Source organism: Scyliorhinus torazame, chromosome 4, assembly GCF_047496885.1.
Source record: "Scyliorhinus torazame isolate Kashiwa2021f chromosome 4, sScyTor2.1, whole genome shotgun sequence".
Taxonomy (NCBI): Eukaryota; Metazoa; Chordata; class Chondrichthyes; order Carcharhiniformes; family Scyliorhinidae; genus Scyliorhinus; species Scyliorhinus torazame.
Genome location: NC_092710.1, coordinates 216,934,154 through 216,959,699, shown reverse-complemented (window position 1 = coordinate 216,959,699; position 25,546 = coordinate 216,934,154). Strand labels below are relative to the sequence as shown.

Sequence of the window (25,546 nt, the reverse complement as noted above, 5' to 3'; positions counted from 1 at the left end):
AAGAACGGTTTGAATATGGAAATAAATTGTCTAAAAATTTCAGAATACTGACATACTGATCTTCTGAATGAATGTCCTGTCATTTTAAACAGCAGATCATGTCAATCATCTCCGGGTAGCATTACAAGCTAAATGAAGCAGAGCATCATATAGGCATGCTCCAAGCTACTTAACACTGAGAGTTAAACACAAGCGGCACAATGTCAATATCTGGTAAAAGACTTTCAGCATCATTAGCTATTTCCTTCCTGCATTAGTACAGCATTTTTTAAAGATCTTGATGTACCTTAAACTTGATAACAAAGAGAAAAATAGATTTCTGAATTAAACTGTCAATTTAAGCAGTGATGTTTCCAGAACATAAAATCCACTGTAAAGCTATTGTCTTCATATTTATTATTATAGCTGCAAATACGTAATGTAGTGTTAAAGACTGGTCAGAAAACATAACAGTAACAAGTCTAATTTTTACACCAATGCGCCAAAATGTTTTGTTTGCCCATCTATCTTCATTCTAAGCTAGCTGATGCTTACCTCCTGGATATTAGTGGCATCATATGTAATCTGGTTTATTATTTGAAGTGTCACCAAACAATATGAACAATAAGAGTATCACTAACCAATTATTTATATTCCATATCACCTACCTCTTCCTGCCATCTTTCAGCCCCAAATCTGCATTCATTCCATTTATTTGAAAATACCAGGTATGCAACTGGGTTAGTCATCCTTTGCTAGATCTGGTTCAATCATTTCAAGCTTTACCAGACTTCACTCTCCTCTGTCATAACCCCAAGTTGTCCCCACGTTCCTTTTCTTTTCTATCAATTGCCTTTGTAAATTCTTCTCCATTCCCTGCTTCCCCCTCACCTTTAGCAAATATTCCTTGAAAGGTAGGAGGTTAGAATGAAAGGATTATACAGCCAGAAATAGGGGGCCGGATTCTCCGACACCGGGCCATTGAATCGCCGCCATCGGCGCCGGAGCTGCGTGAGTCACTCCAGTGTCGTGCTGGCCCCCTGTAGGGCGCAGGATCGCTGATCCTGGGGGCCTGTTGACGCCGTCGTAAAATGCGACGGCATTTACGATGGTATCAACACTTAGCCTCAGGATTAGAGAATCCCACCCGACCCTTCAAGCATGTGCAGGCTCTTTCCTGCAGCCATCTAATTAATCCCACTTTCCGCTCATTCTCCTTAGCCACAAATGAATATTGAGAAACTGCACAATCTAGCTGTCTAAATCAAAGGAAGGAAGGATGTGGAAATTCTTTGCCTTAAAAAACCTTAAATTATTTAAACTTGCAAAACTTGGGCCTGAATTTCCACGCAATTGAAGATCCATACCTTAGCCAAAATGGTGCCACAGGCCCCAATCTGTAAGTCCCGACCCACAATTCGGCTTCAGCCATTTTCCCCAGATGCAATTTGCTTATCAATGGTCCACAAAGGCAACTCCGCTTGTTAAAATACTGCTGCCTTCAGTCAGATCCAATGTCCGCTAGTGTAATACCCAAAACACAACTTTTGCACTTTACATTTATCAGGAGAATGTGTAAAGTTAGCAGAGTTCTCTGGAGAGTTGGGTGCCTTTTTGGAAAAGTCAGCTATCCTTTAGGATAGGTTGCAGTACACTTTTGAGAGGGGTGAGATCCCCGCCGGGAGAGGTAAAGTGCCCTTTGGGAGAGGTAAAGTGTCAGTTGAGATTGTTAAAAGTAGACATGAATGTATGTAAACATTGGATGAGCACATTGGAACTATCAAGTTCATTGGAACTGTCAGGGAAACTGTCATGGGCGCTGTCAAGGAAACTGTCATGGGAGCTGTCAAACTATTTAAATATGCCACCCTTTAAATGTTTGAAAAACTGGCTTCAATATTAAAAAGAAAATCAGTGCTTGCTTCATTCGACCTGTTGTCATAAACCTGAAGGAGGCTGTCTCTGAAAAGTTTGAGGTTAGTGGGCTATGGAGAGAGAGCGGGTAAATGGAGTTGAAATCAGCCATGATTGAATGGTGGAGTGGACTCGATGGGCCGAATGGCCTTACTTACGCTCCGATGTCTTATGGTCTTATGTCCCCCATCACACTCCACACCCTAGGCCCCACCAAACCTGGCATTTCCCATCTTCACAGGGGCAAAACTGGAGTTACATCAATGTATGTGCATGCGTGAATTTCAGAGGTAGCTGGCCATTTAAATCACCAGCTGCCTTCACTGACTTTTGATTTTTTAACCTGAGCTGGAGAAAGATTTAACTTTAACTTATAGGAGTAGGAATGAACTGAATTTAGATGGTTCTTCATTTCTCAATGAGTTGAGAACCTTTGGAAACATTCCTAGTTGGTGTGGTGAGAGAGAAGTAATGCCTCATCAAGCTGCTCCAGCCATCAAGGTTTGGGAGCAGGCTTGATGGACTGCTGATCTTCATTTGCTTGTCAGTTTTATGTTTGAAGTTTCAAAATGCAGATTCACAGCTCCATAATACACTCTATTACCTTTCTCCTTTGGTTTGGTGGGAGGCTTTCTCTGTTTTTCTTTTTCAGTTTCTGTCAAATAAAAAATATCTTATAGTTATTCAAAATACTCATTGACGTATATAATAAATATTAATCTTAATAGCAATTATTCACCATTTTTCTCCAACACCAATTTCCTTTGTAGGGTACTATGATGGCTCAAGACATACACTGGAGGCTTCCAGTAATAAACAACGGGGTTTATTGATGAAAGTCAAAGGCAGATAGACAAAAGGCACAGAACACTATGCACAGATCTTTATTATTCAGCTCCCTGGTACACAATACCCTGGATCCTTCTCTCAGACCCCTATGTAAACTCCCCGTTGGCTGGGGTTTGCACCTTCCTGTGGGATTGGCCCCAAGCCAGTCACATGGTCAATGCAACTTGCTCCCTTAAAGGGGCCGAGCAAAGGTAGGTACATAGGTCCAAAGACACTTTAAGTGTATTTATGAAAAGAAAGATAATTGCTAATTTGTGCACAAATAATTTCGAGTAACACACTCTTCTGCCCCAAGATTTACCCCAAAAGGTTTTGGGCCGTATCTAACAATTTACATAACATCTCTAACTTAGCAAAACATTTTAAGAGGCATTATCAAACAAAATGTGATACGAAGGCATCCAAAGAGAAATCAAGACCGATGACCAAATGCTTGATCAAAGGGATAAGTTTTAAGAAACATCTTGGAGGAAAGAAAGATCAAGAGGGGGAGGTTAGGGAGGGAATTCCAGAGGTCAAGGTCTGAATTCTTATTCTAGTAGGGGGTGACAGTTCCAGTGTATATTTTCAGTACTGATAATAAAAGGCAAGTACTGGAAAATGTCAGCTGACCTAGCAGCATCTGTGGAGAGAGAAATAGAATTGGTTTTTTAAGTCCAATATGTCTCTTCTTCAGAACTGAATTTGACTTCTGTTTCTCTCTCTACAGATGCTTCCAGCACCTCTTGTGTATAATTCAGATCTCCAGCATCTACAGTATTTTGCTTCACCATCGAATAATAAAATTTACATTCGGCCCATCGAGTCTGCACCGGCCCTTGGAAAGAGTAACTTGACATAACCTTTTGGAACTAAGAGGCAATTTACAATGGCCAATCCACGTAACCTGCACATCTTTGGACTGTGGGAGGAAACTGGAGCACCCGACACAGAGACGGGGAGGAAGTGCAAATCCACACAGACAGTGACCCGAGACCGAAATTGAAGCTGGCCCCTGGAGCTGTGAGGCAGCAGTGCTAACCACTGTGCCACCCACTTTCAGTATGGCTGGGTCATGGACCTAAAGAATTTCTGCAGTTTAGTTAACTAAATATGCAAAGTGGCAACAACTGCCTTTCAGGTTTTCCATCATCCACTAATAGCTTAGCACAGAAAAATACGAATGGGGTATTCATGTAGACCAAGCAACACCCATCAGATGTGAGACAAAGGTGAAATTTGATGGCATCAAGCACATTTTTAAATTGCAAAAGCACACCTTTGCCTTCATGATATCATGTACCAATTAAGCACTAGGTAGACTGAAAGCAAATTACTGCGGATATTGGAATCTGAAACAAAAACAGAAAAATGCTGGAAAATCTCACCTGGTCTGACAGCATCTGTGGAGAGAGAACAGCTAATGTTTTGAGACTGGTTGACTCTACTTCGAAGCTAGTCAGAACTGGAAATAGGATGAGATTCAGACAGTTGTGGGGAGACGGGACATGGCTCGGTCATTGGCCTGCTACAATGTTCCAATGAAGCCTAATGCGAACTGGAGGAATAGCACCTCATCTTCTGATTTGGCACGTTACAGCCTTCCGTACTGAACATTGAGTTCACAACTTCAAAATGTGAACTCTCTCTTCCACCTTTCACCCTACTTTTATTTCTATCAATTTATTTTCATTTCTTCCATTGATTCATTTTTCCATCCCCCTTTTCATCCCGATTTCCTTCTTGTTTTCACTTACCACGGTCTCCCGTCCCACCATCTCACTTAGGCCATCTGTTCCCTGTTCCAGAGTGTTCTTTGACAGACTGATTATCTTTGTTCTGTCACTAGCTTATCCTGATCTCTCAATGTGCCACTATCTTAGCCTTGATCACAACCATTTACCTTCTCATTGTCTTTTTGCAGACAACGTGTTTGTCAATCTCTCCCAAGACTCCACCTATTTGCTAGCCATATATCCAGCCCTTACTGCTGCATGCTACACCCCCCCCCCCACCCCCCCACCCCCCACCCCCACCCCCATCTAGAGAGCAGGCCTTCCTTGACTGGGCAATGAGAAAGGATTAATTGGCAATGTTGTGGTGCAAGATCCTTTAGAGAAGAGTGATCATAATATGGTAGAATTCTTCATTTAGATGGAGAGTGACCCAGTTAAGTTTGAGACTAGGATCCTGAACCTGAAGAAAGCTAACTTTGATGGTATGAGACTTGCATTGGCTAGGATAAGCTGGCAAAGAATACTTAAGGGGTTGCCGGTGGATAGGCAATGGCAGACATTTAAAGAACGCATGGATAAACTTCAACAATTGTATATTCCTGTCTGGCCAAAGAGTAAGATGGGGGAAGGTGGCTCAACCAAGGCTAATAACGGATAGTGTTAAAGCCAAAGAGGAAGCATATAAATTGGCCAAAAAAGCAGTAAGGCTGAGGACTAGGAGCAATTTAAAATTCAGCAGAGGAGGACAGACTGTTTAATTCGGAAGGGGAAAATAGAACATGAGAGTAAACTTGCAGAAAACATAAAAACTGACTGCAAAGGATTTGAGACTGGTGAAGACAAATGTAGGTCCCTTACAGTTAGAAATAAGTAAATTCATAATGGGCAAAGAGATGTCAGACCAGTTGAACAATTACTTTGGATCGGTCTTCACTGAGGATGAAACAAATAACCTTCCGGAAATACGAGGGGACAGATCGTCGAGCATGAAGGAGGAACTGAAGAAAATCCATATTGGTCAGGAAATTGTTTTGGAGAAGTTGATGGGATTAAAACTCAATAAGTCCCCAGGGCCTGATGGTACTGACAGGGTGCCAGACTGGCACTACCACGGTACCCAGGTAGCACCAGCAGTGCCCGGGCACTACCCGCCCAAAGGGCATGCATCTGGGGGATTCCGATCCCCTTGGAGAGCCGCACGAGTGCCATTCCATCTGGTCCCTATTTGTAGGCACCAGGTAGTCTGGTGGTGGTAGCCGCGCTGACGATTTGGAGGCAATTGCGATGACAGTTAAGTTGGGGCAGGGTTGAAGTTGATGCCAGTTCGAAAGAATCATGGGCGGGATTCTCCGACCCCCCGCCGGGCCGGAAAATTGTCGGGGGGCGGCGTGAAACCTGCCCCACCTCCCTGATGCTGGATGCCGGATTCTCCAGCGGCGATATTTCGGTGGGGGCGGGAATCGCACCGCGCCAGTCGGGGGCCATTGGCAGCACCCCCCCCCCCTCGGCAATTCCTGGCCTGCGATAGGCCGAGTGGCCGCCCATTTTTGGTGGATCCCACCGGCGTAAAATACACCAGGTCCCTACCGGCGGGACCTGGCTCTGTGGGTGGCCTGCGGAGTCCTCGTGGGGGCACGGGGGGATCTGGCCCTGGGGGGTCCACAATCCACGGGCCGGACCTGTGCCGTGGGGGCACTCTTTCCCTCTGTGCCGGCCGGTGTAACAGTCCCTCTTTCCCTCCGTGCCATGGCCGGCGCAGAGAAGAACCCCCCTGCCCATGTGCTGGGATGGCGCCAGCAAATGCTGGCGCTCCCGCGCATGCGCCAACTCGCAGAGGCTCACCGGCGCCGGTTGGCGCAGCGCCAAGCCCTTCGGCGCCGGCGCCAGCCTGGCCCCTGAAGGTGCGGAGGATTCACGCCACTCCTCGGCATCGGCACAGCCTGTCCCACCGGGTAGGGGAGAATCCCGCCCCATGTGTTTGGGCCAGCGTGAGTGGATGCTAGTTTTCGCAGCTGGGAGGAATGAGTGGTGATGGAAATTAAGGACTTATCTTTGGAAGAGTGGTTTACAAGTTTGGAGGAGTTGACAGAGAAGTTTGGGATTCCGCAGTGGGGGGGGGGGGGGCGGGGGGGGCTGCCTTTAAGTATATGCATGAACAGAGCTTTGCAAGGAAGCTTTTTCCAATGTTTCCGGTAAACCTTCCTCCTCGTTGTTGGAGGGGGGATTGCCAGTGATGGGTTTGGTGGGGGGCATTTCGGCGATTTATGGGAGGATTTTGGAGGAGGATATAATGTCATTGGAGGGGGTTAAGGTCAAGTGGGAGGAGGAACTGGGGTTGGCATTGAAGGAGGGGTTGTGGTGTAAGGTGTTGGGGAGGGTGAATGCCTCAACCTAGTATGCGAGGCTGTGGTTAATACAGTTAAAGGTGGGGCACACGGCACACCTGACGAGGTTGAAGATGAGATGCTTGTTCAAGGGGTGGAGGACATTTGCGGGCTGTGTGGGAGAGGTCCAGGCAATCATGTACATATATTCTATTTCTGCCCGAAGTTGGAGAAATATCGCCGGCCAATTTTCAGCACCATGTCAATGATCCTGCACTTGGATTTGGAGCCCAGTCCCCTGGGGGCCATATTTGGGGTTTTGGACTCGACAGAGCTGCAGATGGGAACAGGGTCAGATGTTTTAGCCTTTGCCTTGATGATTGATCACAGGTGAGTCCTGTTGGGTGGAGGGCAGCCTCTCCACCCAGCGCCTCAGTATGGCTTGGGGATCTGATGGAGTTCCTGTATTTGGAGAATGTTAACTTTACCTTGAGGTGGGCAATTAAGGGGTTCCACAAGAGATGGAGTCTGTTTATTCTTCACTTTAAAGATTTGGTTACCATCAACTGCTGTGGGAGGGGGAGGGGGGGGGCATGCGCATAGGGTTGGGTGGGCTATTCTTCGAGGTTTTAAAAAAATGTATTTGTTCATGGGATGTGTGTGCCATTCCTAATTGCTCTTTATTGGCAGTTAAGAGTCAACCACATTGCTGTGGGTCTGGAGTCAAATATAGGCCAGACCAGGTAAGGACGGCAGATTTCCATCTCCAAAGGACATTGGAGAACCAGATGAGTTTTTTACAACAATCGACAATGGTTTCATGGTCATCATTAGACTTTAAATTGCTGGTTGAATTCAGATTTCACCACCTGCAGTGGCGGGATTTGAACCGGGGACCCCGAGAATTACTCGGGGGCTCTGGATTACTAGTCCTGGATTGCATAGTGATAATACCACTATGGCAGCGCCTCCCCTAATTGGGCTGCTGGTTGGTAGGGTTGGGTGTCGGGGGGGCGCGGAAGTGGTTTCTGTTGTTCTTATTTTCTACATTGTTTTGTTTCATGTATAGAATGTGAAAACCAAATAAAAATATTTTCAAAAGAAAAGATAATGCAGTTCTACAAGCATAAACAAACAGAATGGGCTGGATTCTCTGGCTGGGAGACCATGTTCTCCTGCCGGAACGGAATCAGGTGGGGTGCGTGCTGGCGCTCAGAGCTGTGCCCACAAGCAGTACATTCTCTCCAGAAACAATCCCTCTCCAGCCATGCGAGTTTGTGCATGGCAGCGATTGCAAGGGATTCCATCGTGAATTCCGCTGCCAGGGCGCCATTGTTTGTGGAGGCCTGGTAGTGAGAACCGGTGGCTGGTCCCCCTCCCCAGCAACATAATTCCTGTAACCCCCCCGCCCCCCCCCCTGCTGACAGGTAGGGGTATCCTCCACCTTCACACCCACCATGGAAATTGCTGGGTCACCCCCATCCCCAGGACACACGCATTAGGGTGACCCAAACCCCACACTGACACTCCCATTAAAAATCCCACCATCAGATACCGCCACCAGACAACTCCCTCCTATCAGAGACCCCCACCAAAGGACTCCGTCCATATCAGAGACCACCACTAGAGGCCCCAATATCAGAGAACCCCCCCCACATAAAAGAACCCCACAACAGGGAACCGCCCCCCCCTCCCCCCCATTAGTCACTGTTTTTGCACTCACCTATCTCTTACACTTGCTACCTCAGATAGATGTCCAGAAAGCAGCATCTGTTACTTCATAGAACGCTGATACCACATCACAAGTCTTTGACCTACCTCAGATCCCTTGATCTGCAACTTTCTGTCCACTTCAAAGAGAAATAGCTTTCAGCAGGTTGTAATTGACAGCTACCAGTCAGCCAGATGTCTGGATTGTTTATTTTCATTTCTCTTCACGCTTAAATGTATCTCAAATCACCAGTTGTGAACTTAACCACAATGTTTATATGCGTTTAGCTATAATTGACAGCTCTGACCACATCAAAGCAGTTAAGTGCTTTCTGCTGAGGAAAAAAGGAAGTGAAAGCACTCAACTCCTTGAGACTTATAAATATTGTGGCTAGGTTCAAAGCAGGTGACTTGAGATGCATTCAAATGTGAAGAGAAGTTAAAATAAACAATTGAGACATCTGACTGTCTGGATTGGTCAATTATTACCTACTAAAAGCTATTCCCCTTTGAAGTGAATAAAAATCTTACAGGTGAAAAGATCTGAGGAGGTTTAAACCCTTGTGATGTGGTATTGGTTTTCTATGAAGTAAGAGCAACTGCTTTCTGCATATCTATCTGAGGTAGCAGGTGTAAGGGGCTGATGAGGAAGAAGGAATTATTTTTTATCACTGTCTGCCTGGGCTGCTCGTTAGCTTCCAGAAAGGGTGATGTATGGGGTGGGGTGTCTGTTATTGGGGATTCTCTAATATGTGAAGTTCTCTGATATGGGGAGGTTCTCTGCTCTGGGAGGTTCTTTGCTATGGGGAGCTTCTCTGCTATGGGGAGGCTGTCTGATATGGGGCAGTTCTCTGATCCAAGGGGGTTCTCTGACATGGGGCAGTTCTCTGATACAAGGAGGTTCTCTGATACAGGGGTGTTCTCTGATATGGGAAGGCTCTCTGATATGGGGGGTTCTCTGATACAAGGGGGTTCTCTGATATGAGGAGGTTCGTTGATATGGGAGGTTCAGCAGAGGGCAGTAGAGCGGAGCTGCTGATTGGCTGTTGTGGGGGGAATTTGCATACGTGCATTGTGGTCACCGTAACTTGAAGATGTACCTGTGCAAGAGACCCTAGCTGTTCAAGTGAAGGCAAGTATCCAGCAGAGGGCAGTAGAGCGGAGCTGCTGATTGGCTGTTGTGGGGGGAATTTGCATACGTGCATTGTGGTCACCGTAACATGAAGGTGGTTTGTGGAGGAGCTGTTGTCAAGTGACACTTTAACCCGAAACACTTCTTCAGTGTTTCCCTCCCTACCCCCTCCTCTAACCAAAAAACAACAACCGCTGTAGTGATCCCAGCCGAGAGGAATGCTCGAGGGCAGGTAGAAGCAGAAAGAAGTTGAACCGTGACGTCACAGCCTGCAGGTAAGTGATTGACTGATGACTGATAAGTAGTTTTTCTTTTCCATGAGGCATTATCGTGCGGGGCGCAGTGGTTGCTGAGTGAGTGCTTGCTGAGAAGGGGAGTAAATTTTTAAAAACCTAACTGTAGGGAGTTTCCAGCTAAATCCAGTCGGAGTGAGGACAGAGTGACTGCTGGGTAAGTAGTAAAGATTTAAATTGTTTGCGCAGGCCCATAACAGCTGATTGCTGTTTTCATGTGGGGTGCAGTGGTTGCTGGTTAAGTGTCTTATTTTTACCTGTATTTAAGTTGGGCAGTTACTAAACCCTAGCCACTACACTTGTAGTGTCCCCCACCCTTCCACCTCCTTTAACCTAAATGGTAGAGTGAATAACAGGTAAACTCTTTCTTTTTTAAAAATCTATAGTGGATGGCAGGGAAGGTAGTACAATGTTCCTCCTGCAGAATGTTTGAGGTGAGGGACGCCGTCAGTGTCCCTGCTGATTTCATCTGTGGGAAGTGCACCCATCTCCAGCTCCTCAGAAACCGCGTTAAGGAACTGGAGCTGGATGAACTTTGGATCACTCGGAAGGCAGAGGTGGTTATTGATCGAAGCTTCAGGGAGGGAGTTACTCCAAAGAATAAAGATAGATGGGTGACGGTGAGAGGGGCTGGGAGGAAGCAGTCAGTACAGGGATCGCCTGTGATCGTTCCCCTTAGTAACAAGTATACCGCTTTGGATACTGTTGGGGGGGATGACTTACCAGAGGTAAGCCATGGGGTACAGTTCTCTGGCACAGAGTCTGTCCCTGTTGCTCAGAAGGGAAGGCGGGAGAGGAATAGAGCATTAGTCATTGGAGACTCCATAGTTAGGGGGATAGATAGGAGATTCTGTGGGAACAAGAGAGACTCGCGGTTGGTGTGTTGCCTCCCAGGTTCCAGGGTCCGTGCTGTCTCGGATCGTGTTTTCGGGATCCTTAAGTGGTCCACATAGGTACCAACGACATAGGTAGGAAAAGGGATAGGGCTGTAAGGCAGGAATTCAGGGAGCTAGGGTGGAAACTTAGATCTAAGACAAACAGAGTTATTATCTCTGGGTTGTTACCTGTGCCACGTGCTAGCGAGATGAGGAATAGGGAGAGAGAGGAGTTGAACACATGGCTACAGGGATGGTGCAGGAAGGAGGGTTTCAGATTTCTGGATAATTGGGGCTCATTCTGGGGTCAGTGGGACCTCTACAAATGGGATGGTCTACACCTGGACCAGAGGGGTACCAATATCCTGGGGGGGGGGAATTTGCTAATGCTCTTCGGGAGGGTTTAAACTATTTCAGCAGGGGATTGGGAACCTGAATTGTAGCTCCAGTATACAGGAGGTTGAGAGCAGTGAGGTCATGAGTAAGGTTTCAAAGTTGCAGGAGTGTACTGGCAGGCAGGAAGGTAGTTTAAAGTGTGTCTTCTTCAATGCCAGGAGCATCCGGAATAAGGTGGGTGAACTTGCGGCATGGGTTGGTACCTGGGACATCGATGTTGTGGCCATTTCGGAGACATGGATAGAGCAGGGACAGGAATGGTTGTTGCAGGTGCCGGGGTTTAGATATTTCAGTAAGCTCAGGGAAGTTGGTAAAAGAGGGGGAGGGGTGGCATTGTTAGTCTAGGACAGTATTACGGTGGCAGAAAGGACATTTGATGAGGACTCGTCTACTGAGGCAGTATGGGCTGAGGTTAGAAACAGGAAAGGAGAGGTCACCCTGTTAGGGGTTTTCTATAGGCCTCCGAAAAGTTCCAGAGATGTAGAGGAATTGATTGCAAAGATGATTCTGGATAGGAGCGAAAGCAACAGGGTAGTTGTTATGGGGGACTTTAACTTTCCAAATATTGACTGGAAACGCGATAGTTCGAGTACTTTAGATGGGTCTGTTTATGGTCAATGTGTGCAGGAGAGTTTCCTGACACAGTATGTAGATAGGCCAACGAGAGGCGAGGCCATATTGGATTTGGTACTGGGTAATGAACCAGGACAGGTGTTAGATTTGGAGGTAGGGTAGCACTTTGGTGATAGTGACCACAATTCGTTTACGTTTACTTTCGTGATGGAAAGGGATAGGCATACACCACAGGGCAAGAGTTATATCTGGAGGAAAGGCAATTATGATGTGATGAGGCAAGACTTAGGATGCATCAGATGGAGAAGAACACTGCAGGGGATGGGCACAATGGAAATGTGGAGCTTGTTCAAGGAACAGCTACTGCGCAGGGAGGAAGTGGTCGAGCGAGGGAACCGTGGTTTACTAAAGCAGTCGAAACACTTGTCAAGACGAAGAAGGAGGCTTATGTAAAGATGAGACATTAAGGTTCAGTTAGGGTGCTCGAGAGTTATAAGTTAACTAGGAGGGACCTAAAGAGAGAGCTAAGAAGAGCCAGGAGGGGACATGAGAAGTCTTTGGCAGGTAGGATCAAGAATAACCCTAAAGCTTTCTATAGATATATCAGGAATAAAAGAATGACTAGGGTAAGAGTAGGGCCAGTCAAGGACAGTAGTGGGAAGTTGTGCATGGAGTCCGAGGAGATAGGAGAGGTGCTAAATGAATATTTTTCGTCAGTATTCACCAGGCAAAAGACAATGCTGTCGAGGAGAATACTGAGATTCTGGGTTCTAGACTAGAAGGTCTTGAGGTTCATAAGGAGGAGGTGTTAGCAATTCTGGAAAGTGTGAAAATAGATAAGTCCCCTGGGCCAGATGGGATTTATCCTAGGATTCTCTGGGACGCTAGCGAGGAGATTGCTGAGCCTTTGGCTTTGATCTTTAAGTCATCTTTGTTCACAGGAATAGTGCCAGAAGACTGGAGGATAGCAAATGTTATCCCTTTGTTCAAGTAGGGGAGTAGAGACAATCCCGGTAACTATAGACCAGTGAGCCTTACTTCTGTTGTGGGCAAAGTCTTGGAAACATTTATAAGAGATAGGATGTATAATCATCTGGAAAGGAATAATTTGATTAGAGATAGTCAACACGGTTTTGTGAAGGGTAGGTCGTGCCTCACAAACCTTATTGAGTTCTTTGAGAAGGTGACCAAACAGGTGGATGAGGGTAAAGCAGTTGATGTGGTGTATATGGATTTCAGTAAAGCGTTTAATAAGGTTCCCCACGGTAGGCTACTGCAGAAAATACGGAGGCATGGGATTCAGGGTGATTTAGCAGTTTGGATCAGAAATTGGCTAGCTGGAAGAAGACAAAGGGTGGTGGTTGATGGGAAATGTTCAGACTGGAGTCCAGTTACTAGTGGTGTACCACAAGGATCTGTTTTGGGGCCACTGCTGTTTGTCATTTTTATAAATGACCTGGAGGAGGACGTAGAAGGATGGGTGAGTAAATTTGCAGATGACACTAAAGTCGGTGGAGTTGTGGACAGTACGGAAGGATGTTACAAGTTACAGACGGACATAGATAAGCTGCAGCGCTGGGCTGAGAGGTGGCAAATGGAGTTTAATGCAGAAAAGTGTGAGGTGATTCATTTTGGAAGGAATAACAGGAAGACAGAGTACTGGGCTAATGGTAAGATTCTTGGTAGTGTGGATGAGCAGAGAGATCTCGGTGTCCATGTACATAGATCCCTGAAAGTTGCCACCCAGGTTGAGAGGGTTGTTAAGAAGGTGTACGGTGTGTTAGCTTTTATTGGTAGAAGGATTGAGTTTTGGAGCAATGAGGTCATGTTGCAGCTGTACAAAACTCTGGTGCGGACGCATTTGGAGTATTGCGTGCAATTCTGGTCGCCGCATTATAGGAAGGATGTGGATGCATTGGAAAGGGTGCAGAGGAGCTTTACCAGAATGTTGCCTGTTATGGAGGGAAGATCTTATGAGGGGAGGCTGAGGGATTTGAGGCTGTTTTCGTTAGAGAGAAGAAGGCTGAGAGGTGACTTAATTGAGGCATACAAGATGATCAGAGGATTAGATAGTGTGGACAGTGAGAGCCTTTTTCCTCAGATGGTGAAGTCTAGCATGAGGGGACATAGCTTTAAATTGAGGGGAGATAGATATAGGACAGATGTCAGAGGTAGGTTCTTTACTCCGAGAGTAGTAAGGGCGTGGAATGCCCTGTCTGCAACAGCAGTGGACTCGCCAACATTAAGGGCATTCAAATGGCCATTGGATAAACATATGGACGATAAGGGAATAATGTAGACGGGTTGGTGCAACATCGACGGCCGAAGGGCCTGTACTGCACTGTAATTTTCTATGTTCTATGTTCTCTGATATGGGGGGTTCTCCGATACAGGGGGTTCTCTGACATGGGGGGGTTCTCTGATACGGGGAGTTCTCTGATATGGGGAGTTCTCTGATATGGTGGGGTTCTCTGATACAGGGGGTTCTCTGATACGGGGGGTTCTCTGATATGGGAGGGGCTTCTGGTTCGGGGGGGTTCTCTAATACAGCAGGGGGTTCTCATGAAAGGGGGGTTCTCTGATATGCGAGGTTCTCTGATATGGGGGGTTCTTTGGTATGGGGGCTTCTCCGATACGGGGGGGGTTCTCTGACACGGGGGGTGTTCTCTGATACGGGGGGGGGTTCTCTGATATGGGAGGGGTTTCTGATTCGGGGGGGGGTTCTCTAATACGCGGGGGGGGGGTTCTCTGAAATGGGGGGGTTCTCTGATATGGGGGAATTCTGATAGGGTGTTAAAATGGGGATCTGGCGGATGTCTCTGATGGGCATATCTGGGGATGTGGTGGGCAGGATTTGCATTGTGGGGGACCCTCCAATGGCAATTTGGGGCACTGACCTTAAATAATTACCCCCTTGACCTACCGCGAGGTCCATCGTGTCAGGGCCATGTTTGCAAATACTTGCACCAACCCATTCCCATGTGAATCTCAGCTGCGAGGGCCAGAGCATCACAGAAGGGTTAAGAATCTGGCATACAGTCCATTAATGACCCACATGCATTCTCCCATTGGTGTTGAACTTTAATGCCAACATCAATGGGGGACATCGCAAACGTGTCGGGCATCGATCCTATTTTTTTCCCCGACACAAGATTCTCCGCCGCATTGTCACGTGATGAAAAATCCTCTCCAATAGCTAACATTTCATGTGTCTTTGTATGTCCTGTGTAGACGAAGGATCTTCCCACTCTTGAACTGTGGTTCAAGTAACGTCAGATGATTGAGGTCAAGATATCAGGATTACTTTGAAGAGAAGAATGTTCAGCCGGTCATGAAGTCAGGCACTCCTGGTTATTCTATCAAGAGGTCCAATCTCTTTACAGGTGAAATTGTAGATTGTGTATGAGGTTGGGAGACTTTTTAAGATACTTTTAAACTCTTAGTCCTTAAAAGGCAAAGGCGGTACAGCCTTTCTCAGCAGCTGCTGCCTTGTCCGTGATATTCTGTAGACTGGCCAGGTCTCTTTTGAATTTGGAATAAAACGATTCCCTGTCAGAGAACCAGTTTCACCCTCCCATTCAACTGCCAATAATGTACAATAATAGTACAATGATCGTGGTCTTTCTATTACAGTGTAAATGTAAGCCTACTTGTGACACTAATAAAGATTATTCCTATTATAACTGGTCTCATCAGCTTTCCTTTGTTCCATTACAAACCACAAGACATATATCTGAAGTTTTTGAATGGCAGAGGCTCAATAATGCCATCTGGAGTGTTGGCGGAGAATGCACCCCTGACTCAAATAGGCCTGCTGCCATTTTACATTCAATTGAGCATTGATTGGCAGCTGGTGGTATATCCACATGTGAAAGGAAGCCCAACCTTGGAGAGCTGTCGGTCAATGAACCCTCTTGGCACAGCATTGCAGTGACTGGAAGATGTGCTTGGGTCTAAGTGCTGGGAGCCAGTGTGAAGGTACGCCGTAGGGGTCCTGAGGAAGGGAGGGAAGGAAATTCAATGGGGGGGTTGCAAAGGGGCAAATGGAATATTGTGGGATAGGCCGGGATGGGAGGGAAATCTGGGGTTGTCTATTCTGAACTTCCAATGGAGGCTCCCCCTCTGCTTCCCATCCAAAACCGAGGTTCTTATCTTTTTCTGTTTGTCACCCTGAAATATCCAGCCTAAAAACAGAGACTAGGCAGGAAAAAGCTCTTCACTTAATGACCTTAGTAGGAACAAAGGCGAGCTACCCTTCTAAGGCCCTGCCACCACACTGTAACATCGTGTCCAGGTTGAGATGGTCAGGATTCCGGGGAAATCCTGTCCATGCAATGTCACACTTCCCCACCACCTCAAAACCCACTGGGGGAGCATAAAATTGAGGCCATAGAGTCTCGGCGTCCATTTACCCTGTGCTTTGGAGTGAGCTTCAAACAACGGAATAATGGTAGGCACGAATTGCAGAAGTAAATGCTGTCCAGGCATGTCCATTCAAGGGGAAGACTCCCATCTATTATGTCTCAATTCAGAGGTTTCCAGAAGCTTCATAGTCTTTGTTGAAGTTGTAGAGATCACCTGATCTCCTGGTAGCCATTTTACCAGTTCATTCATGTTTATCATTAAATAGATAAAGACAGTTCCAGAAGACTTAAAGTTATGAATATGACATGCTTTTTACTGAACAGGACAGGCATATAGGCCAAATTAATCTCCAGTGTTCACATGGGTCATGCCTTTTAACCATCTAGACTCTATGCTCCTGAATTCTTTCCCAAACCTCCTTGAAACTCTGCCTCTTCCTCCTTCATATAGACACTGCTTAAAACCTGCATCTTTGTGCATTTGACAACCTGTCCTATTACTTCATTCTTTGGTTCAGTATTAAATTTTATTTGTCTTACAATGTTAAAAATACTATATCAATACAAGTTATTGCCATGTTGTCCATCTTGCAGGATAATAGGGAGACTTGGGCTGAGCAAATATTTGTTGTGAGAATTTTCTCCTTTTCGCCCCACCCTATCAAACATCAGGGGGATGTTCAGTGATGGCAGAGATTCAATTTGTCCCATCTCTATGCATGAACTGGTTGCAAGGGATGTGGGCTTTTAAATAGTGCCTTTGCATTTTCTCAGAAAGCTTCCCTCTGTAGGCCTTCTTTGTACAAATCACAGCATCTTCACTGTGCTGAAGGAGGCCATTTGTCCCATCAAGTCTGCACAGCCTCTCTGAAAGAGCATTCTACCTAGTCCCAATCCTCTACTGTATTCCTGTAACCTTGCACATTCTTTTCAGATAACAACCCAATTCCCTTTTGAGTACCTCGACTCAACCCACCTCCAAACATCCTGGGCGGGATTCTCCCTGCCCTGGGCTGGGCCAGAGAATCCCCGCAACCGGGCCACACCGCCCCGACGCCGGCCCGCGATTATCCGGCCCGAGTGGCCGTGAATAAAAAACTGAGTCCCGCGGCGCCGTTCTAACATGCTCTGAGCCGGCGGGACCTCGGCGTTGAAGGATCAGGTGGCGGCCTGTGGGAGGGAGGGGTGTCCGACCCCAGGGGGGCCTCCGATGTGGCCTGGCCCGCGATCGGGGCCCACCGATCGGCGGGCTGGCCTCTCTAGCTGGGGCCTCCTTTCCTATGCGCCGGCCCCTGTAGCCCTACGCCCTGTCGCATCAGGGCTGGTGCGTTGAAGGAGGCAACTGCGCATGTGCGCGTTGACGCCAGCACCACTGCGCATGCGCGGATCCCGCGGCACCCAGTTCACGCCGGGATCAGGAGCGCATCAACCGCTCCAGCACCATGCTGGCCCATTGTAGGGGCCAGAATTACTCCTGGCAATGGCCCATTCACGCCGTCATAAAACGTGCCGGCGTTTGTCACTCTGCCGGGGGATGGGAGAATCCCGCCCCTTCTGGGTGAAAAATTGTTTCCTCACATAACTTTGACTCGCTTTATTAATTATTTTGAATCTGTACCCTCTAGTTTCTGATGCTCTCTGAGAGGGAATAATTCTCACTATTTATCCTGTTCATACCCTTCAGGATCTTGCATTCTTCTATCAAGTCACTTCTCAGTCTTCTTTTCTCCAATGCAAACAGACCCGACCTCTCCAATCTATCCACATAGCTACAGTTCATTATTCCTGGAATTACTCTTGTGAATCTTCTCTGTACTTTCTCTAATAACTTCACATCCTTCCTCAAGTATGGCACCCAGAACAGGATGCAGTACTCCAGATGAGGCCTAACTAGTGTCAAGGTCTAAGAATACCACAAAACATTGCTGGCCCCATCGATAAATCAGCTAACTGTAACTGAATCAGACAGCCTTGAAACTTGAATGAAACATCTTAATTTATGTACAATTTCTCAAGCATTGCAATAGACAGCAAAGAACCACTTACTTCTTTCTTTGCCTTTGGATGGGTCAACTGAAAAAATTAAAAATCTACATTGGTAAATTCTACTTTGTTTTCTCGCTTTTATTCTCAACAAGTAGTTCAATAAATTGGGATTCTTATTATTTATAATTTGCAAACTGAACGAGCATTATTTCCTCTTTAGCAAGGACAGCTTAAGTTCGATTTGAAATGGGGCTTTACCTACCTTTTTCTTTCACAAGCTTTGGCTTTTCTTTCTTTGATTCTATAAACAACAAGAAAAGTTTAGTTTTGTTTATACATCATATTCTTATTCCAATGTATCGAGTACTATGCACACCATTGGGTTAATGTTATAATTCAAAGCATGAATGTGCATTGTTTTGCGCACATGAACCCCATATTTTTGGGTGCAGAGATTTCAAGTCATTTTTGAAGGCTTCATGAAAATGTGTGTGATTAGAACCTGTACACACAGCATCTGCAAGGCTTATTAAATGCATAGTTTTTATAAAGGAAACAGAAGTCCCATAATATAGCTGGAGTACTAGAATGCAGAATTATGGCCAAATGGTATCTAAGTATTTCAATGAGCTGACCTTGCATTATGATATTAAGTCAGCCACTTGTCCATATTATACATGAGTACCCATCATGCACCAGTCTGGCACCAGGGTGAATTAACTTCTCCAGAGTAGCTCAAATTGTTTAACCTCTGGGCCTATATTTGTCTATTTAAGTATGCCTGTGTTTGGATAGCATTCTCTTTAGATTCAGAATCATCACCGAAGGGTTACATGCAGTATTGATTTTGCACAGAAATATGGGTTTCATAATTTTTTGTAAGTTCTAATCTGAACTGAGTTGCTAATGCAGTAGTTATTGGCAAGAATAAAACAATGAAAAAAATAGGTGGCAGTAAATTTGGTGTGATGGCCAACATATTGCTCCCTGTGCTAAGAAAACCTTAGGGCCTGGTTTGGAGTCCAGTATTTGATATGGTGGTGTAATTCTTTTCACCTGTTCTGGCCACAAAATCGTTCACTGCTGTTCTATTCTACGTCTGTAGAATGACATCCATTTGATCATATGATAGACCTTCCCACAAGAAGATTGTTTATGTATATTATTATGGGCCAGGGTTTAGAGAACACCAAAGTATATCATGGAGTTCACCTGACCCACAACTCTGAATAGATTTTGGTTATGGGGAGCACAAGGGCCCACTTTACAGGTGTGATGAAACAGAGATCTAAAGTATTTTTATAAACAAAAAACAATGTTTAATCTATGAATCCAGTTAACATTTTATAAACACACAGTAAACATCTTATCAATTACCAACACTGATACTCCCCCCACAGATATAATACTCTATAGGAAACCCTTAGTAACTTTCCTAACAACATCTCTAAGTCAAAAACCCTTTTTAACAAAGACAGTAGGTTTGCATTCCTTACAGAAATAGGTATTATTTTGAAATCATCAAATGATCTGGAGACATACTTTAGAGAGAGAGACACACTAAATATACCTCCTTGGTTTGAATGCAGCTCTCCAACTGAAAACGAAACTAAAGCTCAGAGCCAAAAAAAGCTTCCAGCTCAAAACAAAAGTAAATAGCAGAGCCAGAGCTCAGCTCCATCCCACAATGGCATCACTGCAGCCAAATGAGAAGACAAACAGTTCTTAAAGTGACATTCCCATGACGATATACAGTGCGCACAAAAATCACATTTTTGATTTGGAACACTCCAGCTGAGAGATAAGTGTACTGATAAAATGGAATAATAGGTCAGCTGAAGTAGGTCCTGCAGCCCATTTGATCTCATGTAGAAAGTTAGTTCCGGTTAGTCTACACCGATAAGTGGGAAACGCCCCTCCTGGCGTCCATAAACAACAGGGGTCATTGTACTTCCTGCAATGTCCAGAGGATGCCCCGTGTAGGTGGCCAACCTGGCCTGTGAGTCGGTTAATGTAAGGGTCTCTATACCCTGCTTGATGCGGTCGAATGTCCTCTAGGCGATCACGGAGACCGCTGCGCCAGTGTCCAACTCCATCTCAAGCGGGTGACCATTGATCCGTACTGTCACCTTAATGGGGGCCACACGGGGAGCTGCCACACAATGCAGCTGCAGGCAGTCGTCCTCCATCTCCACATCCTCAGGAGTAGTCGCCGCAGGTTCATCCACATGGTAGGTACGGCCCCTGGGCTGGTCCCAGTTTCGGTCGGAACGACGGCGCCTCTGGCGCCCCCAGGACCGGCGTCCGCAACGGGGTCGGCATCTACAAGTCTGACACGGACATGGCTCTGTAGCGCACAAAAACTCCGTGAGACGAATAGAGTGAAGTCGATGAGGCTTTATTAAGCTTGTCTGTTCCCCCGCAGCTCGATAGTAAACTGGCCTGCGGGGGAAGACTCCGGCTTCTTATACTCCGCCTTCAGGGCGGAGCTTGAGGTCAACGGCCAACCAGGACCCGGGATCTGTCAGCCAATGACATTAGGGCTTCCAGTCCCACATGACCCCCAATACATACTACCACATTCACCCCTTGTCAAAAATGAACCCAGCGGGGTGATGCTTCGTATGGTGGTAAGGGTTTACAGGGCTGGTCCTGGGAGGACAAAACATTCACATGGCAATACAGTATTGGACAATTTTGTCCTGTTGCAACTATTTACAGAGGGTATAGGAAGAAAAGCAAAATGTTCTTGTGAACAGTCCATATTTGTTTTACATTGACGCCACGAGTCGGTCGGGCGGTCTGGTCGTCCGTGTCGATCGCCTCGGCTCCGGCGGTGGTGGTGGTGCTTGTACCAGTGTACAAGCTGGTCGGAGCTGAGGGGAGGGGAACCGATCCTCCTGGGAAGGGGGCGGTCGCGGGGTGCGGCGGTGGCAGGAAGGGGGGGGGTTGGGTTGATGGTGTCGGGGGGGTGTGCGTGTTGCCGGCGGGCGCCAGATCCCGCAGGGAGACCGTGTCCTGTCGGCCGTCGGGTACTCCACGTAGGCGTGCTGGGGGTTCGAGTGGAGGAGGTGAACCCTTTCGACCAACGGGTCCGCCTTATGTGCCCGCACATGCTTTCGGAGCAGGATGGGTCCTGGGGCCGCCAGCCAGGTCGGCAGCGACGTTCCAGAGGAGGACCTCCTAGGGAAGACAAGGAGACGCTCATGTGGCGTTTGATTAGTGCTCGTACATAATAACGACCGGATGGAATGGAGAGCGTCCGGGAGGACCTCCTGCCACCGTGAAACTGGGAGGTCCCTGGACCGTAGGGCCAGTAGGACGGCCTTCCAGACCGTGCCGTTCTCCCTTTCTACTTGCCCATTCTCCCGGGGGTTGTAGCTGGTCATCCTGCTTGAGGCTATGCCCTTGCTGAGCAGGAACTGGCGCAGCTCGTCACTCATGAAAGAGGACCCCCTGTCGCTGTGGACGTATGCGGGGTAACCGAACAGTGTGAAGATGCTGTTCAGGGCTTTAATGACTGTGGCCGCGGTCATGTCAGAACAGGGAATGGCAAAAGGGAAGCGGGAGTATTCGTCCACTACATTAAGAAAATATGCGTTGCGGTCGGTGGAGGGGAGGGGCCCTTTGAAATCGAGACTGAGGCGTTCAAAGGGGCGGGAAGCCTTAATCAGGTGCGCTCCATCTGGCCAGAAAAAATGCGGCTTGCATTCCGCGCAGATGTGGCAGTCCCTTGTGACTGTACGGACCTCCTCTAAAGAGTATGGGAGATTGCGGGACTTGATGAAGTGGTAAAACCGAGTGACCCCCGGGTGGCAGAGGTCCTCGTGGAGGGTTTGGAGGCGGTTAATTTGTGCGTTGGCACATGTGCCGCGGGATAGGGCATCGGACGGCTCGTTCAGCTTTCCGGGACGATACAAAATCTCATAGTTGAAGGTGGAGAGCTCGATCCTCCACCTTAAGATTTTGTTGTTTTTGATTTTGCCCCGCTGTGCATTATCGAACATGAAGGCTACCGACCGTTGGTCCATGAGGAGAGTGAATCTCCTGCCGGCCAGGTAATGCCTCCAATGTCGCACAGCTTCCACTATGGTTTGGGCTTCCTTTTCTACTGAAGAGTGGCGGATTTCTGAGGCGTGGAGGGTCCGGGAGAAAAAGGCCACGGGTCTGCCCGCTTGGTTAAGGATGGCCGCTAGAGCGACGTCGGAGGCGTCGCTCTCGACCTGGAAGGGGAGGGACTCGTCGATGGCGCATATCGTGGCCTTTGCGATATCCGCTTTGATGCGGCTGAAGGCCTGGCAAGCCTCTGTCGACAGAGGGAAGGTCGTGGTCTGTATTAGGGGGCGGGCCTTGTCTGCGTACTGGGGGACCCACTGGGCGTAATATGAAAAGAACCCCAAGCAGCGTTTCAGGGCTTTTGGGCAGTGCGGGAGGGGAAATTCCATGAGTGCGCGCATACGTTCGGGGTCGGGGCCTATTATCCCATTGCGCACTACGTAGCCCAGAATGGCTAGCCGGTCGGTGCTAAAAACGCACTTGTCCTCGTTGTACGTGAGGTTCAAGGCTTTGGCGGTCTGGAGGAATTTTTGGAGGTTGGCGTCGTGGTCCCGCTGATCGTGGCCGCAGATGGTTACATTGTCGAGATACGGGAACGTGGCCCGCAACCCATGTTGATCAACCATTCGGTCCACCTCCCGTTGGAAGACCGAGACCCCGTTTGTGACGCCAAAAGGGACCCGTAGGAAATGGTATAATCGCCCGTCTGCCTCGAAGGCTGTGTACTTGTGGTCACTTGGGCGGATGGGGAGCTGACGGTAGGCGGACTTGAGGTCCACGGTGGAGAAAACTTTATATTGGGCAATCCGATTGACCATGTCGGATATGCGGGGGAGAGGGTACGCGTCTAGTTGTGTGTACCTGTTGATGGTCTGGCTATAGTCAATGACCATCCTTTGTTTCTCCCCTGTCTTCACTACTACCACCTGCGCTCTCCAGGGACTATTGCTGGCCTGGATTATGCCCTCCTTTAGTAGCCGCTGGACTTCGGACCGAATGAAGGTCCGGTCCTGGGCGCTGTACCGTCTGCTCCTAGTGGCGACGGGTTTGCAATTCGGGGTGAGGTTCGCAAACAAGGACGGGGGTTGCACCTTGAGGGTTGCGAGGCCGCAGATAGTGAGTGGGGGTATGGGGCCGCCGAATTTGAACGTAAGGCTCTGTAGATTGCATTGGAAATCTAATCCCAGCAAGGTGGGGGCACAGAGTTGGGGAAGGACGTTTAGTTTGTAGTTTTTGAATTCCCTCCCCTGCACCGTTAGGGTAACTAGGCAGAATCCCTGGATCTGTACGGAGTGGGATCCTGCAGCTAGGCAAATCTTTTGTGCACTGGCATAGGTGGTTAAGGAACAGCGTCTTACCGTGTCGGGGTGTATAAAGCTTTCCGTGCTCCCGGAGTCGACTAGGCATGGCGTCTCGTGGCCGTTTATTAGTACCGTTGTCGTCGTCGTCTGGAGTGTCCGGGGCCGAGCTTGATCGAGCGTAATCGAAGCGAGCCGTGGTTGTAGTAGTGGAGTGGGGTCCGTTGTTGCCGTCCAAGATGGCGTCGGGGATGAACAAAATGGCCGCCCCCATACATCGCACGTGGCTGGGGGGTCACAAGATGGCGGCGGGGGTGGACAAAATGGCCACCCCCACGCGTCGTACAGGTCTGGGGCGGTCCAAGATGGCGGCGCCCCTCCTCCCCTCGTGGTGGCCGGGACCCAAAATGGCGGCGTCTGCGGGTCGCACATCGGCGCCCCTCCTCCCCTCGTGGTGGCCGGGACCCAAAATGGCGGCGTCTGCGGGTCGCACATGGTGTGCTGGGGGGGCTGGCGAGCGCTAGGACCGCGAGCGCTAGGACCGCGAGCGCCAGGACCGCGCGGAGCTCCCTCACCGCGAGCGCTAGGACCGCGAGCGCTAGGACCGCGCGGAGCTCCCTCACCGGGGACAGCAGTGGTCGGGGCCCAAGTAGGTGGCGCCGGCGGGTCAGGCGTGGGGCGCGGGGTGGGGGTTAGGGTGGCGTTAGGGACGCGGAAAACTCCCTCCTCTCCGTGGAGAGTGTTGGCCGGGACCCAAAGCGGTAGCGCCGGCGGCGGGTCATACATGGGCTGCGGGGAGGGGTGTTGGGGAGCGTAGGCGGCGTGCAGGGCTCCCAGTTCTCCCGGGACCGCGGTGGTCGGGACCCAGAGCGGCTGCGCCTGCGGGTCGTACATGGCGTGCTGGGGCGCGTAAACGGCTTGCAGGGCTCCCTGTTCTCCCGGGACAGCGGCGACCTCGCGGGACCGGCACACAACCGCATAATGGCCCTTTTTCCCGCAGCTCTTGCAGATAGCTGCGCGGGCCGGGCAGCGCTGCCGGGGGTGTTTCGCCTGGCCGCAGAAATAACAGCGGGCGCCCCCGGTGCGACTCGGCGTTTGGACCGCGCAAGCCTGTGGGGGGGTAGGGGGTTTGCCGCGACGGGTACGTACGGGGCCCAATGGGTTGCCGCGCGGTCGGGGCCGTAGGCGCGGGTATTACGCGTGGCCACGTCTAGGGAGGCTGCTAGGGCCCGGGCCTCTGAGAGTCCTAGCGACTCTTTTTCTAGAAGTCTTTGGCGGATTTGGGAGGATTGCATACCTGCCACAAAAGCATCGCGCATTAACATGTCCGTGTGTTCGTTTGCGTTCACCGACGGGCAGCTGCAGGCTCGTCCCAAAATCAGCAGCGCGGCGTAGAATTCGTCCACCGATTCTCCGGGAGCTTCCCGTCTCGTCGCGAGCTGGTAGCGAGCGTAGATTTGGTTAACTGGGCGAACGTAGAGACTTTTCAGTGCTGCGAACGCCGTCTGGAAATCGTCCGAGTCTTCGATGAGTCACCCTCGAGTGCAGGACCTGCAGTTTTTGGTTTTCTGAGACTCGGCCGGTGGTCGTTCTGAGGTAGGCTTCGAAGCAAGTCTGCCAGTGCTTGAAGGCTGCTGCCGCGTTCACTGCATGGGGGCTGATCCTCAGGCATTCCGGAATGATCCTGAGCTCCATAGTCCTTTTTTTAGGCACGCTTAATAAATTGTAGCGCACAAAGACTCCGTGAGACGAATTGAGTGAAGTCGATGAGGCTTTATTAAGCGTGTCTGTTCCCCCGCAGCTCGATAGTAAACTGGCCTGCGGGGGAAGACTCCGGCTTCTTATACTCCGCCTTCAGGGCGGAGCTTGAGGTCAACGGCCAACCAGGACCCGCGATCTGTCAGCCAATGACATTTTGGCTTCCAGTCCCACATGACCCCCAAAACATACTACCACAGGCTCCTCATCCATTGGTTCTGGAGAAGGCTCTCTTTGGGGAGGAATGTCTGATGGCCACTGGCGTCGATCCGGACATCGCCTCGCCCAAGGTACAGCAGGAGTGCAGGGGGACGTTTTCGGATG

General features: G+C 48.7%; 1 protein-coding gene across 50 annotated transcripts in view; it reads right to left on the bottom strand.

Moving 5' to 3' along the window:
- LOC140410753 (uncharacterized) overlaps nucleotides 1-25,546 on the bottom strand; it is a 526,658-nt gene that overhangs the window by 241,236 nt on the left and 259,876 nt on the right. For 45 of the 50 annotated variants that reach the window (XM_072499281.1, XM_072499289.1, XM_072499285.1 and 42 more), the window contains 3 exons: nucleotides 18,373-18,411; nucleotides 18,171-18,197; nucleotides 2,498-2,548 (listed from right to left, as the gene is read on the bottom strand). In XM_072499281.1, coding sequence (XP_072355382.1) covers nucleotides 2,498-2,548; nucleotides 18,171-18,197; nucleotides 18,373-18,411 — 117 coding nt within the window. The remainder of the gene's footprint in view (nucleotides 1-2,497; nucleotides 2,549-18,170; nucleotides 18,198-18,372; nucleotides 18,412-25,546) is intronic. The other 5 variants (XM_072499290.1, XM_072499310.1, XM_072499319.1 and 2 more) reach the window with 1 other exon arrangement.